This window comes from Gopherus flavomarginatus, chromosome 1 (assembly GCF_025201925.1).
Source record: "Gopherus flavomarginatus isolate rGopFla2 chromosome 1, rGopFla2.mat.asm, whole genome shotgun sequence".
Classification (NCBI taxonomy): domain Eukaryota; kingdom Metazoa; phylum Chordata; order Testudines; family Testudinidae; genus Gopherus; species Gopherus flavomarginatus.
In genome coordinates this window covers 204,401,062-204,415,973 of record NC_066617.1, presented here as the reverse complement: position 1 = coordinate 204,415,973, position 14,912 = coordinate 204,401,062, and the positions used below count along the sequence as shown (strand labels likewise).

The 14,912-nt window shown below is 44.0% G+C and overlaps 1 protein-coding gene and 1 long non-coding RNA gene across 3 annotated transcripts in view; one reads left to right on the top strand and one right to left on the bottom strand.

Annotated features, from left to right (window-relative positions):
• Positions 1–5,465, bottom strand: part of DOP1B (DOP1 leucine zipper like protein B) — a 93,952-nt gene extending 88,487 nt beyond the window's left edge. For both annotated transcript variants that reach the window (XM_050928994.1, XM_050929004.1), the window contains exons 1-2: positions 5,390–5,465; positions 771–937 (exon numbers count right to left, since the gene is read on the bottom strand). In XM_050928994.1, coding sequence (XP_050784951.1) covers positions 771–908 — 138 coding nt within the window. In that variant the 5' untranslated portion in view covers positions 909–937; positions 5,390–5,465. The remainder of the gene's footprint in view (positions 1–770; positions 938–5,389) is intronic.
• An 81-nt stretch (positions 5,466–5,546) lies between these two features.
• LOC127037786 (uncharacterized) lies at positions 5,547–14,242 on the top strand. The gene is made up of 3 exons (XR_007770459.1): positions 5,547–5,753; positions 6,915–7,038; positions 14,077–14,242. It is a non-coding gene; the product is annotated as an uncharacterized LOC127037786 (long non-coding RNA).
• Positions 14,243–14,912: the final 670 nt, after the last annotated feature.

The following is a 14,912-nucleotide window of genomic DNA, read 5'->3' as shown; positions in this document are numbered from 1 at the left end:
AGGGTTCAGATGTATGGGACTTGGGCAGACAAGGGAGCAGCTCCCCATACAGTGACCTCATCTCCCCCATGGCCAATGGGGGCAGGAAGCAAGGGGTGGGTTTGCGCAGCCAGGAGAGGTTTCTGGGGGTGGGTCTAACCACTTTCCCTGCATGGAATGGCTGGGACCAGAATTTCTCACCCACCCCCAGCCCAGCCAGAACTATCAGTTGAGCTCAGTGCAGGACAGGAGCCCCAAATAGGGCTGGGAAGGGCCAGAAGCCTGGGGCTCTGGGTGCAGGAGCCCCAGGTGAGGCAGGGTGCGTGTGTCTGCATGCACAGGGGTTGGGCGGATGGGTCTAACTGGCCCTGGTCAGGGCTTCCCCAGCCACGCAATTTACCTCCCCGCTGGCTGTTCTGGGTGCCCAAAATGACAAGCCCCGATGCTGGGGAGGCACACATGACCACTCTTGCAGCTTCCTTTTGCTTCCTTGTCAGAAAGTCATTTCTGCAATGGACATGAAGTCTGCATGTGCGCAGTGGCACAGAATTCCCCCAGGAGTAACGGCTGCATTAACTGTAAAAGCCCTTGGGGTTTCTGGTTTTGTTTTTTAAAAACAAACTTCCTACTATTCAGTCAGCCTATAATTGTTCCCCAAATTGTTTTCTGGGCTTCAACACATTGAAGAGATCTTTAGCTATCCTAGTCTCAAAGCAAGCAACAAAGAGTAACCCAAATAAAAACAAAAACAAACAAACAAAAAAAACCCCAACACGTCCAAGATATAATACCTTATTGAGTTTGCCAAGTGAAGATATGAGATCTGCCCATTCACTTGAAGATTCAAAATTCCTCAAAGCTTTTTCAATTACTGAAGAATAATTTCTATATCTGTAGTCCCTGAACAGCTCCTGCTCTTCTGGATCCATCTTGGGTCCTCACAGCAAGCCAAAACTGCCTGGCAAATGAAAATGAATAATACACTGTTATGAAAAATTAACCAAGAATTAAATATTGACAAAGCCTACACCTGAAAAGATTGCAAGGGTGTAGTAAGTAAGCAGACATGTTTGAAAGGGAACTGTAAACAATTTAATTTAAAAAAACCAAGTTAAAAGTGATTTAAGGCATGACACCAATTTCCCATTGCCAGCATTTGTGTTTTTTCCTGTTTTTAGAAATGCTCTCTCCTATGGATTACTTAGATAAAGGAAATGCGGTAGATATAATTTACCTAGATTTCAGTAAGGCGTTCGACACGGTTCCGCACGGGGAGCTGTTAGTTAAATTGGAAAAGCTGGGAGTGAATATGAAAGTTGTAAGGTGGATAAGGAACTGGTTAAAGGGGAGACTCCAGAGGGTCGTATTGAAAGGTGAACTGTCGGACTGGAAGGAGGTCACCAGTGGAGTCCCTCAAGGATCGGTTTTGGGACCGATCTTATTTAACCTTTTTATTACTGACCTTGGCACAAAGAGCGGGAATGTGCTAATAAAGTTCGCGGATGACACGAAGCTGGGGGGTATTGCTAACACGGAGAAGGACAGGGATGCTATTCAAGAAGATCTGAACCACCTTGTAAACTGGAGTAATAGAAATAGGATGAAATACAATAGTGAGAAGTGCAAGGTCATGCATTTAGGAACTAATAATAAGAATTTTGGATATACGTTGGGGGCGCATCAGTTGGAAGCGACGGAAGAAGAGAAGGACCTTGGGGTACTGGTTGATAGCAGGATGACTATGAGTCGCCAATGTGATACGGCTGTTAAAAAAGCAAATGCGATTTTGGGATGCATCAGGCGGGGTATTTCCTGCAAGGATAAGGAGGTGTTAGTACCGTTGTATACGGCGTTGGTGAGACCCCATCTGGAATACTGTGTGCAGTTCTGGTGTCCCATGTTCAAGAAGGATGAATTCAAACTGGAACAGGTTCAGAGACGGGCTACGAGGATGATCCGAGGAATGGAAAAACTGCCTTATGAAAGGAGACTCAAAGAGCTTGGCTTGTTTAGCCTGGCCAAAAGAAGGCTGAGGGGGGATATGCTCGCCCTATATAAATATATCAAGGGGGTTAACGTTAGGGAGGGAGAGGAATTATTTAAGTTTAGTACTAATGTAGCCACGAGGACGAATGGGTATAAACTGGATATTAGGAAGTTTAGGCTTGAAATTAGACGAAGGTTTCTGACCATTAGGGGAGTGAAGTTCTGGAATAGCCTTCCGAGGGAAGTAGTAGGGGCAAAAGACTTTCCTGGCTTTAAGACAAAGCTTGATAAATATATGGAGGGGATGTTATGATAGGATCGTTAATTTGGGCAATTGATCTTGAATTACCACCAGACAGGTCTGCTCAATGGTCTGCGGGGAGATGTTGCATGCGATGGGTACTGAGTTGCTGCGGAGAACTCCTTCTTGGGTGCTGGCTGGTGACTCTTGCCCACATGCTCAGGGTTTAGCTGATCGCCATATTTGGGGTCGGGAAGGAATTTTCCTCCAGGGCGGATTGGCAGGTGCCCTGGAGGTTTTTCGCCTTCCCCTGCAGCGTGGGGCACGGGTCGCTTGCTGGTGGTGTCTCTGCAGCTTGAGGTCTTCAAACCATTTTTGAGGATTTCAAAAACTCAATCCTGGGATAGGGGTTGTATAAAATTGGATGGGTGGGGTTCTGTGGCCTGCCTTGTGCAGGAGGTCAGACTAGATGATCAGATTGGTCCCTTCTGACCTATGAGTCTATGAGTCTATGAGTCTATGTCTGTGTGCATCTTTTATAGAGTAACAATAAGGGAGAGTAACTACACAGAATAAATTATACACAAAGTAAATAAACTGGAGAGGAATAAGGGAGGGAGAGGAAGATATTTTTCCTACTTTTTTAGCTATAGTAATTGATGGCATTATCTGCAGCAATAAAAAGTAGAAAATCATATTTTAGTGTGAATTTTTAACTATGTGCCAATTCTCATCATTTTATTTCAAGTCTCACAATATTCCGTGTTTCTCTTAAAATCCTCAGCTCCTGGAGTTGTGCAAATGTGAGAATATCAGTTCTGTCTTTTTTAAAAAACATTGAGTCTTTATGGTTGTAGAACAAAGCCTTAAAACATTACCTGAGTGCATACCAAACGCTCAAAAACCAGAAGTAAGTTGAAAGAATGTAAAACTTATTTTTTTTAGAATCTATGATTTTTAGACCCATCTCATAGTTCTGGGGCTCCTGACTCACATTTCAAACAGCTGGGATCAGCAATACTGACAAACTCACTAAAAAATGTTCAGTGATAGGTTCCTATTTTAGTCATTAAAATAAGTCTGTATCTGAAAACAATTCTAATCAACTTAGTCTTTAAAATGTTGGTAATTAAGGGACCAGTTCTATTCTTCCCCTCCATCAAAGATAAAGCTTTTCCCCTCTACCGGTGCGAAACAGTGTTTCCTGGTTTTCAGAGCTTTAAATACAGGTGCATTCAACATTCTGGAAAGGTATATGGCACTGCCAGCCAATATTAGCCCTGCGTTAATGAAGTTTCTTGGCAGTGAATACATTAAGACCTCATCTTCACTACAAAAAAAGGTCTGTCCTTAATTAGTAATAGAGAAGACCAGGCAATCTGTAATTTTCACACATTAGCTGGTTGAGCTTTAACCCAACCTGTTAACACATATGAAAACTACAAACTACCTGGTTTTCTCTAGGATTTTATGCTGAATTAACTAGCTTGAGTTAAGAATACACACTTTCTTCCCCTCACCCTCCAACAAATATATGGCCTTAGAAAGAGACAAATTATGAACACTTGAAACTATAACATGTAACTAGTTTACATTTCATCTTTCAAACTCATTTTTTTATCCTCAATTAGCAATGCATGAAAACAGGAATGAAGATGTGGTTACTACCTCACTATCGGTTAAGAAGTTAAAAAGCAAAATTATGTGCCATCCATCCAGGCTATGTCTAGACATACACTTACTGTGCAGCAAGCTGGGATGTAAATCTACAGCACTCCAGCGTGCTGTGTACTAGCTCTCCATGTGGACCCTGCTCTTCCACCTTAAAAGTTCCCTAGTTATCTCTGACATAGGCTGTTTCAAAGCTATCTATTCAGGAGTGGTACTTTATGACCAGAGAAGCTTGTGAGTGGGCTTGTATGATAGGGTTGCTTGTGATAATGGCAGGGACCGGGGTGGTGGTGGGGGGGGGACGGACAGAGCTCAGCAGTCTTAAGTGTCTCTTCTGAATCAAGTCGGATGTTCTTAAAGTTCTTATGCTTCAGGGCTTCAACCAGTCTCCTGCAAAGGTCAGGAAGCAATTTCCCTCTACTCCACCTCAACAGTCTGTTTTTTTGGTCTCCTTCCTCTGAAGCATCAGAAATGGCCAGCTGGAAACAGGACACTGGATGCAGGAGGCTAGTACTCTGAAGAGGTACTGAGTATTCACTTTCTCAGATGCCTGGCTGGCTGGTTCTTGCTCACATGCTCAGAGTCCAACTGATCACCCACCATATGTGGGGGGTCGGGAAGGAACTCTCCCCCAGGTCAGACTTGCAGTACCTTAAGGGTTTTCCACCTTCCTCTAGAGCATAAGGTGTGTGGGTTGCTTGCTAGATTCATCTGGGTATATCTCACTTAATTCATGGGCATTGGTGTAACTTGGTCCCACCTATCCTTTGCCTATGGCACATAACAGTTTAGTCTGGGAGTTGTAATACCGTGGTCTAATTTCAATTGCTGGGTTGTATTTGTAGCAGTAGAAGACCCTGCAGCATCGATGCAGCAAACAGGGCCCCACAGCCCTCCTCCACAGCATCTGCCAGCCAAGCACTATGGCAAAGACCACAGCTGTTAGGACAGCCTGCTGATGTTGCGGGGAGGGGAGGGTGTGAGCTGCGGCAGCTCAACAGTCTGCACTAGAATATGCACACCTACAGCCTTCCTCCCAGAAACACACACAAATCCCCACTCTCATACATAGATTTGCACACAGAAAACTGGCCATACTTGGTCAAACCAATGGTCCACCCAGCCCAATATCCTGTCTTCCCACAGTGCCCAGTGCCACGTGCTTCAGAGGAATGAACAGAGCAGAACAGCCGCTGAATGATCCAGCCCGTTCCGCCAGCTGGAGGCATCGGGTGACCCGAGCATGGGGCTGCGCGCACACAGACACCTGCCCCCTCCACCGAGATGCGCTACACACACGCACAGCGATGACTACACACATACACAACTCTCACAACCCCCCACCCCCGGATACCCTCGCACCGGCTGGCAGGGCGGGGGAGGGGGCTCACCCCGCTCTCCCCGCGGGTCCCGGCCGCGGCTGGCTCGGGGCGGCGGGAAGAAGCGGCTCCCGCACTGCAGGGGAGCAGCCTGGGGCGGGGGGGCCGCGATGCAGGGGCCCCGGGGACCCACCTGACCAGGCGGAGGCAGCGGCTCCGGCCGGGCACGGACCTCGCGGCCACTTCCCTGCGACGTGTCTCTGCCCGGGGCGGGGCCAGCGGGGGGGCATCCCCTCCGTTTCTATGGTAATCGGGCGGGGCGGGGCGGGGTCTCGCTCCTGCGCCCAGGGACCCGCCCCACTGCCCAGCTCGGGCGGTTCCGCTTCGGCCAGCTCGGGAAATACCACTCTGGACTGGGGAGTGGGGAGCTACAGCCGCCGGAAACGAGGAAGTCCGGTCTACCTTCACTCCCCCTCCTTCCGCCTTGTCAGGAATGTGGAGCTGCCTAGATTCATCACGATTAGATTGGAAAGTATACTCCCCCCCGTAGGGCCAGGGTAAGTGGTACATTCCGTCGCCACGGCTGTGTGTCTGGCGCCACCTGCCGGCGAAGCAGGGGAAGCGCAGCGGAGCGACCCGCTACTGCCGCTGGCTAAAAGCCGGGGTCGCCCCTGGGGTCGGTGCTGAGGGGTAGCTCCCATTCATACCGGTCTCAGCGCTGATCGCGCACGCCAGCTCGCTGTGGGGTGGGTAGTGCATGTTGCAGAGCAGGTGCCAAGGCCACCTTTGCAGAGGGGCGTTGTTCCTGTAACACAAGCAACAGCAACGTCGCCTGCTGAAATGATCGGCAGTGACATAACCAGCACATTGAAACAGCGATCATTGGGGATTCAGGTTTCAGAGTGGTAGCCGTGTTAGTCTGCATCAGCAAAAACAACAAGGAGTCCTTGTAACACCTTTGAGAGACTAACACATTTATTTGGGCATAAGCTTTCATGGGCTAAAATCCATTTCATCAGATGCATAGAGTGAGAAATACAGTGGGCAGGTCTATATTACAGCATATGGAAAGATAAGAGTTGCCTTACCATGTGGGGGGGGGGGTCAGTGCTAAGGAGGTCAATTCAATCAGGGTGGAGGTGCCCTATTCCCAACAGTTGACAGGAAGGGATGAATATCGGAGAGATACTCACACCTTCTTGTCAATTGTTAGGAATGGGCCACATCCACCCTGATTGAATTGGCCTCATTAGCATAGACGCTGACTCCGTGGGTACTTCAGCCCCAGAGCACCCATCGGGAAAAATTGTTTTGCTGCACCTACCAGTAGCTCTGTGCCCTGCCCCCCCAATCCCAGCTTGCCTCTGCCGCCTTCCCTGAGCGCGCTGCTTTTCCCCCTAGCTCCCAGTGCTTCCCACTGTGAGACAGCTGTTTTGTGGCAGCAAGTGCTTGGGGGAGGGGGAACACAGCACGCTTGGGGAAGAAGTGGGGCTGGGGCAGGGATTTGGGGAAAGAATCCAATAGGGGCAGAGAGGGGGTGGAATTGGGGTGAGGACTTTGGGGAAGGGGATGGAATGGGGGCAGGGCAGGGGTGGAGTTGGGGCGGGGCCAGGATGGGGGTGCACAGGCACTCACTGGCACCAGGAAAAGTTGGTGCTTATGCTCATTAGCACTATAAAAAGTAATTTTCTCTCTGTGGATGTCTGTTTACCTCACAGCAGAGCAACAGAGCTGCTGACCAGACTGGTCATCTAGGCACTGTGGGATATCCTCCTGAGGCTAAAAGCTGTGTAAACAGGAAGAATGTGTCTTCACTTGCACATCACTGGAAGAGCATCACCGGTAAAAGCTGTATGCCTCTGTGGAGGTGATTTCCTTTTTGTGGTGAAACTTCTGAGTTTCACTGCAAAAAGTCATTGGCAAGTGTACACGCTCCCATAGTTTTTGTGCAAAAAAGGGACTGTTTCCGCTTTAAATGGCAAGTATAGACATGCCCTAAGTGAGTACACAAACTAGTGCTTTACTTTCACTGGGTCCCTATCACTGGTGAAACTTACAGCGCAAAAACTCTGCAAGTGTGGACATACCCTAAATCAGTGACACTCAGACTGAGACTTGGGAACTGCAAGTGGCTCCTGCAGCTCTTTGCAGCACATGATATTAAAAAACTGTGTGATTTAATTATTAACCAATCTAAGTTATTAACCAATTGTAGATGATAAAATAACCATATTTGGTCAGTCATTTTCCTGTGAGAATATATTATTCTCTGATCTATACACTAAATATTTTCCTTGTCATAGAATAACAGGGTTGGAGAGGACCTTATCTAGTCCAACCCCCTGGTCAAAGGGGGGGACTAATCCCTAGACAGATTTTTGCCCCCTCAAGGATTGAACTCGCAACCCTAGATTTAGAAGGCCAATACTCAGACCACTGAGGTATCCCTCCCCTGTCATACTGTTTAAATATGAATATATAGTACTATAGTAAATGAAACAAAGAATTTACACTACTGTGACTCTTCTGGGCAATGCTGATCACTAATTTGGCTCTTCAGCTACTGAGGTCTGAGTATCACTGCTTTAAATCAACACCTGTTTAGTTGACCTACTCACAGGTAAGCTCCACGTGAGCTGTTCTCGAACTGTGGCCCACAGAAGTCCAGTGCCATTTCCATTGGCTTGCTGAAGGAAACATTTCTGAGAGCCCAATAGTGAAGTATGAGGAGGAGAGCATGTCCAGAAGAGGCTCTGCCTCTCTTATGAGATGGGGGGTACCCAGGGCTGGCTCCAGGTTCTCTGCCTCTCCAAGCAGAAAAAAAAAAAGCCGATCGGCGGCACTTCCGCAGCAGCTCAGTCGCGCCGCTCCATTCTTCTGCAGCAGTTCAATGGTGGGTCCTTCACTCCCTCTCTTCCTCTTCAGCAGCACTTCGGTGGCAGCTCAAAAGGGAAGAGAGGGACTGAGGGACCCACCACCAAATTCCTGCTGAAGACCCTGGATGGCCCGCCCCAATAGTGGATGGAGTGCTGCCCCTTTGTATTGGCCGCCCCAAGCACCTGCTTCCTTAGCTGGTGCCTGGAGCTGGTCCTGGGGTACCTGACGGAAAAGTGTAGAACCACTACTCTAAAACAAAGCTAGATGCTTGCTAGCTTGCCAATAGTGCCTAAAAAGGACAAGTGCAGGCAGCACCTTGCAAGTGGTGAAGCCTAGGAAGGACCAATGGGTAAATGGCCTTTCTGTCACTTTTGCACCTCCAGAATTCTGGATCCACTCAGGGACATACCTATCTCATAACAGTTCAGACCAGCCTCCAAGGCTACTCTAACTTAAGCTGTTTGCCTTGCAACAGCTCTTTATGGATCCACATCACCTCCTGTTCCAGTATGCCCCCAACCTTTCAACTGCCATATCCCTACAAAGTCCTTACATGGGAGAGTGCCAGCACAACAATGGCCAGGGAACTGAACTCCTAAGTAACTCACTACATCAGCTTTGCCACTTAATTTTAATTTCATTCATATACACAGTTTGTACTTCCCTTCTGTACATTTTGGTAGAAGTTGATCCAAATAATTTGAGATAAATCTTACATAAAACATTGTAAGTCTCAAGCGTATTTAAAAAATAAACAAATAATCACATGTAAAATGTATATATGCATTGATATCAAGCCAATTCATGGACACCTGGTTACACTGATAATATTTGATCACTTATCTTGTAGTGTTAATCTATTAATGTCTAGTTGAATTCTCCAATAATATTTACCTTTCATATAGCAACATTCATGTCCAAAACTTAATTCTTAACAAACATTAACCCACACTGTGGATTTAAGCCAGGGCCTGTGTAAGGGTGAAGAGGGTGAGAGAGAAACATGCAGCAACTGCAGTCACTGAGAAAATTTGGGCTAGCAGTCCAAGCACACTTTGAAAAGGCATTCTCCCACAACAACTCAGCTCCTCCAGCTGGTGCAAAGGGGAATGTCTCTGATCCACAATGCCTTTGGAGATTCTAATGCTGGGGTTGGAACTAGATAAGCATAGTACTTGCAATGCCCACTACCAGTGTGGCTGGCCCCTAAGCAATTTGAAGGGAAAAGGACGTAAAGAAGCTCCTTGCTCCCTCCCTTCCATACCCACCCAAAGCCACTATCCAATTCATAATCTAACTTTTACGTGCATATGACACACAAAAAGTCACCATATATGAACTGTTTTTTCACTAATCAACTGCCCATGGAGCGTATCCGTCTTGGAGGGTAAAACAGCTAAATATACAGCATTCTGAGCTCCCTCATCTGGAGTTTTAGGAGCATTCAGACCTATTAAGTCAGTCTTCAGCCATCTGGGGCAGTCAGCATTAAGAATTCTGTCAAATTTCTTTTTCTCATTCATCATCCTGGCTTGAGTCTTGGACAATACTACAATTCCAATTTCAGACATACTGTAGGTAGGCAGTATGGGGCTAGCACTCCTTCTCATGTACTCCATTCTTGGTACAGTATCTTCCACAAATGTTTTCCATAAGCTTCACTAGCTGCTCCTTAGTGATTGTATCACTGCGAAATTTCTGCTGCTGACCTTGGCTGCAACTTGCAAATGCCAAAACACTCATGACATTTGATACATTTACTCCTGTGGTTATAACAGGGAAAATGCCATAGTTCGATTATCAACAAAATATTGTATAATTTTAGAATAAAGGAGAAAGAAAAGTGATTGATCTCAAATAACACATCTATCATTAAGATGAAAGAGTGAAATAGCCTTGCATAAAGCTAAATAGAAGAGTTTCTGGACAAATGGTCCTAATGATAAAATAGAAAAACAATCAAGATTTTAAAGAATACATTTGCAGATGACACCAAACTTGGAGGGGTTGCAATCACTTTGGAGGACAGGATTAGAATTCAAAAAGACCTTGATAAATTGAAGAATTGAAATCAACAAAAATTAAATTCACTAAACTACAAAACTACACTTAAGAAGGAAAAATCAAATGCACAACTACAGAATGGGGAATAACTGGCTAAGCAATACTGCCAAACAGTTCTGGTGGTTATAGTGGATCAAAAATTGAATGAGTCAACGAAGTGATGCAGTTGTGAAAAAGGCTAATATAATTCTGGAGAGTATTAATAGGAGTGTCATATCTAAGACACAGTAGTTAAATGTTCTGCTCTGTTGGGACTGGTGAGGCCTCAGCTGGAGTACTGTGTCCAGTTTAGGGTGCCACACTTTTAAAAAGACATGGACAGATTGGAGAGAGTCCAGAGGCAAGCAATACAAATAATAAAAGGTTTAGAAATCCTGACCTATGAAGAAAAGTTAAAATGCCAGGCATGTTTAATCTTGAGAAAAGAAGACTGAGAGGGAACCTGATATATGCAAGGTAATTGTAGCTGTGTTGGTCCCAGGATATGAGACAAGGTGGGTGAGGCAACATCTTTTATTGGACCAATTTCTGTTGGTGAGAGAGACAAGCTTTCAAGCCACACAGAGCTCTTCCTCAGGTCATGATGGACCTGAGGAAGATCTCTGTGGCTCAAACACTCTTACTAACAGAAGTTAAGGGAAACTGATAACAATCTTCAAATATGTTGAAGGCTGTTACAGGGGATGGTGATCAGTTGTTCTCTGTATCCACAAAAGGTAGAACAAGAAGTAATCAGCTTAATCTGCAGCAAGGACGACTTAGGTTAGATATTAGGAAAAACTTTCTAAGTATAATGATAGTTAAGCACTGGAACAGTATTTCACAGGTTGGAAAACCACCTGTCAGAGATAGGCTAGGAAGGTATGCTAGGTGCTGCCTTATCATGGGGAATGGGCTATATGACCTCTCAAGTTCCCTTCTGGTCTTACATTTCTAAGACTTGATGAAGACTATGGCTCAGAGCTTCAGCTACAGCCAAGGAGTGCACATTTCAAGAGGGAGGCACAAAACTGATCTTTGATCTCTTCTGAATATGAGCCTGCCCTGATAATGGTCCGGTGCTTACCTCACGTGGCTCCCGGAAGCAGCAGCATGTCCCTTCTTGGGGTCCTATGTAGAGGTGCAGCTAGGCACCTCTGCACTCTGCCCCATCCGCAGGCACCGCCCTGCATCTCCCATTGGAACGCCGGAGGGAGGCCATGCCACTGCTTCCGGGAACTGTATGGAGCGGCCCCTGACCCTGTGCCAAAGCTGGAGTGCTGGAACAGGGCAAGCCCCAGATCCCACTCCCCAGAAGGAGCTTGAGGGCTGGATTAAAATGGCTGGTGGGCTGGATCCATCCCATGGGCTGTAGTTTGCCCACGTCTGATTTAGGGAGTACAGCTTTCCAAAGTGTACTAAATTAAGAAATAAATGCAAAAAACATAACAAATAAGTTTAGAGCCACCAAAAGAATTCAGTTGAGACTAGGGTGATCAGATAGCAAGTGTGAAAAATCAGGACAGGAGCTGGGGGGTAATATAAGAAAAAGACCCAAAAATCAGGACTGTCTCTATAAAATTGGGGCATCTGGTCACCCTAGCTGAGACGTGTCACTTTGGGAGATAAGTAAGTGATTTAAGGAAAAAGAGTGAGGACTTAAAGGAGCTTTTGCACAAATTAACATTGCAGAGTTCCAAGGGAACTGAACAGTCGGGATTGGGGAAATGTTAAAGAGTAAAAGTGTTAAAGAAAAGAGAGTGCTTGGTTTGAGAATGAAAGCCAGTTATGGCAGTATAACATGGTGCAGTCCTGCCTGGTGAAATCTTTAGTAATCAAACAAACTATGCAAAGGAGAGGTCAGTGGTGATAACTACCATGACTACAGTATGTGCTTTTCCCACCCCCGAGAAGCCTTGACAGCCATTTTGAAGGAAATGGACCCTTCCCAATGAATGTGTCTGTAAATGAGCAATTGTGCTAGTTGTTGCAGGTACAGAGACAATCTGACTGAAATTGGCTTACTATGGATGACTGAGCTGAAATCACTAAAGGAAATAGTGATTTCTGTATGGCTTAACTGCTTCCAAATGTACTAGTAGCAATATAACGTTGGCACAGAAAAGGGAGGTAATAAATTGTAGTGCTAAGTTAAAGGAAAAAATAAATGAAACTGCAGTTGGAATTGCCTGCCAGAAAAACAGGGATCTTACTACAGTCTGAACTTAGATACAGAAGAAAAATAAGGGAGAGAAAACAGCAGTAAACCAAAACGTAGCTAGGATACAACAGTTATAAGCCCAGGCCAAAAAAGGTATCTTGCTTGTGAAGAACTTATTCAAAATAGGGCTGTCAAACAATTAAAAATAATAGTCACAATTAATTGCAGTTTTAATCATACTATTAAACAATAACAGAATATCAATTTAAATGGATTATAAACACTGTTGGATGTTTTTCTACCTTTTTAAATATATTGATTTCAATTACAACACAAAATACAAAATATATTTATTATAAATATTTGCAGTGTAAAAAGGACAATATTTTTCAAGTCATCTCATACAAGTACTGTAGAGCAATCTCTTTATTGTGAAAGTATAACTCACAAATGTAGAATTTTTTTTTAACATAACTGAACTCAAAACAAAACAATGTAAATCTTTTGCGCTTACAAGTGGAAGCATGAAGAGGCATCCGAATGTTTAGCATATCTGGTACATAAATACCTTGCAATGCCAGCTACAAAAGTGCCATGTGAATGCCAGTTCTCATTTTCTGGTGACATTGTAAATAAGAAGCAGGAAATATTACCTCCCATAAATATAAACAAACTTGTTTGTCTTAGAGATTGATTGAACAAGAAGTCAGACCGAGTGGACTGTATATGGTGAATTGAAAAATATATTTCTTTTATCTTTTTTACAGTGCAAATATTTGTAATAATATAAAGCGAGCATTTTATAATTTAAATTGGTATTCTATTATTGTTTAACAGTGTGATTAAAACTGAGATTAATTATGACTTTTTAATTCTAGTTAATTTGTTTTGTGTTAATCACTTGCATTAATTGCGATTGACAGCCCTGATTCAAAGCTTTTTATAAATATGAACATTGCAGTTTAGAGATGTAAACTCTTGTTGCTGCCGACTCAACCTGGCAAAAGGGTTACAGAAATGTAAGCAACTTAAATGTGTCATAACATGCTCTTTACAAAAGGAACACTTCAGGACTATAAACATTTTAGAAAAGAAGGAAGTTCAAAGGGTCAGCTGGCAAGGCTAAATCAAGCAAGTTTAAAATATTTATTTGGTCTCTCATAATAAATGTATGTAAATACAACAAAGCAAGGGACCTCAGAATTTAAGAAAGCAGCTATTTAAAAAGAAAACGTAAAATGTACACGTAAACAGAATTGGCTTTCAAAAGATTCCACTAAAAATCCATCTGAATCTTTCAGTCAAGGTTTGCAGAGCTGACACAGACACTCTTTGGGCGGCAGCCAGTGTTTCCTGGCAGCCTTAACTTTGTTAGTTAACACTTGGGGTGTCTTAATAATTTAAAAAATGTTAAATGTTGTAAAAGTAAGTTGTAAATGTTAAAAACAAATTAGTAAATAAAACTAGGGACTTAAAGGGCAGCCACACCAAGGATTATGGGGAAGAGACCCTGTATCCTTTTTCAGTAATAAAGGAACAGCTAAAAGAGCTGCAGAAGAAAAGTAATTATTAATAATAGTAATAATATGTATAATATATAATGACATTGATATGCCTAATATGTTATAGCAAGTAAAATGTAGAGGTTAAATTATGAAAGGAATGTACATTTCTATTACACGTGCAATTTACACAGTAAAGGGAGGCGGTAAAAGAAATATAAACAAGAATTGGTACTTAATTCAAATCCAATAAGGGCTCCAAAGAGGACCCACAATAGGTTGTATTTTGTTTTTCAGGTGGCTGTGTACCACAAAAGCAGAAACCAACCCAGCACCTGGGAAAATCAGTAAATGTAAGAAGGAGTGAAACCCAACCACCAAAATCCTATTTGAAAGTGCCATCCAAATGGTTTAGGAAATATTGTACAAAAATGTTCAGTTTATTTATGTCAGTGTTATTAAATTTTACCAATCTACAGTTATCTAAACAACTGTGCCCACTAAAATTTGGTGGAATATGGTTTAGAACTGTTGAAAAAACTTTCTGGACAATAAGGTATAATTTAAAGTGTGTAAAACTGCCAAGGTGGGGATGGGGCAACTGCACTGAAAAAAATTAACAGGACTGGCCTGGAAAGTGGACTGTTTGAAATTGCTATGATAGTCAGAAATCAAGCTGACAGATATGCTGTGGGACCATTGTTGCCGACACAGAGGGTGCCTGAGGCAGGCAACAGTGGTTCGTTGCCCAGAGTGCGAAGCGCCAATGAACACACACCAGGGTGGAGAAGCAAGCAAAGTTTATTTGAGATCTCAAAAGTGGTGCAAGGAGACAAACGCCTCAAATCATGCACACCTACACAAGCGGCTTTTCCCTTTTTATACGTTTTTTTTCTCTTTCTTCTTTCTTCCCCCCCTCCTCCTCCTTCCTCCTCCTGTAGCAGTTACATAAGCGCAGGTGCATGAAGTAATCTTGGCCACAGCAGCTCATTAGTAAGTTTTCCTTCTGCAAGTTATCTTATCCTTCTGCTAAAGGTGCACAGGCCTTATCACTACTGCTTTAAACCGGTTTTAGCTGTGCTGCAACTGATAACTTACTGTTACACATTTAATTTCACAGCTGCTAGTTTTCT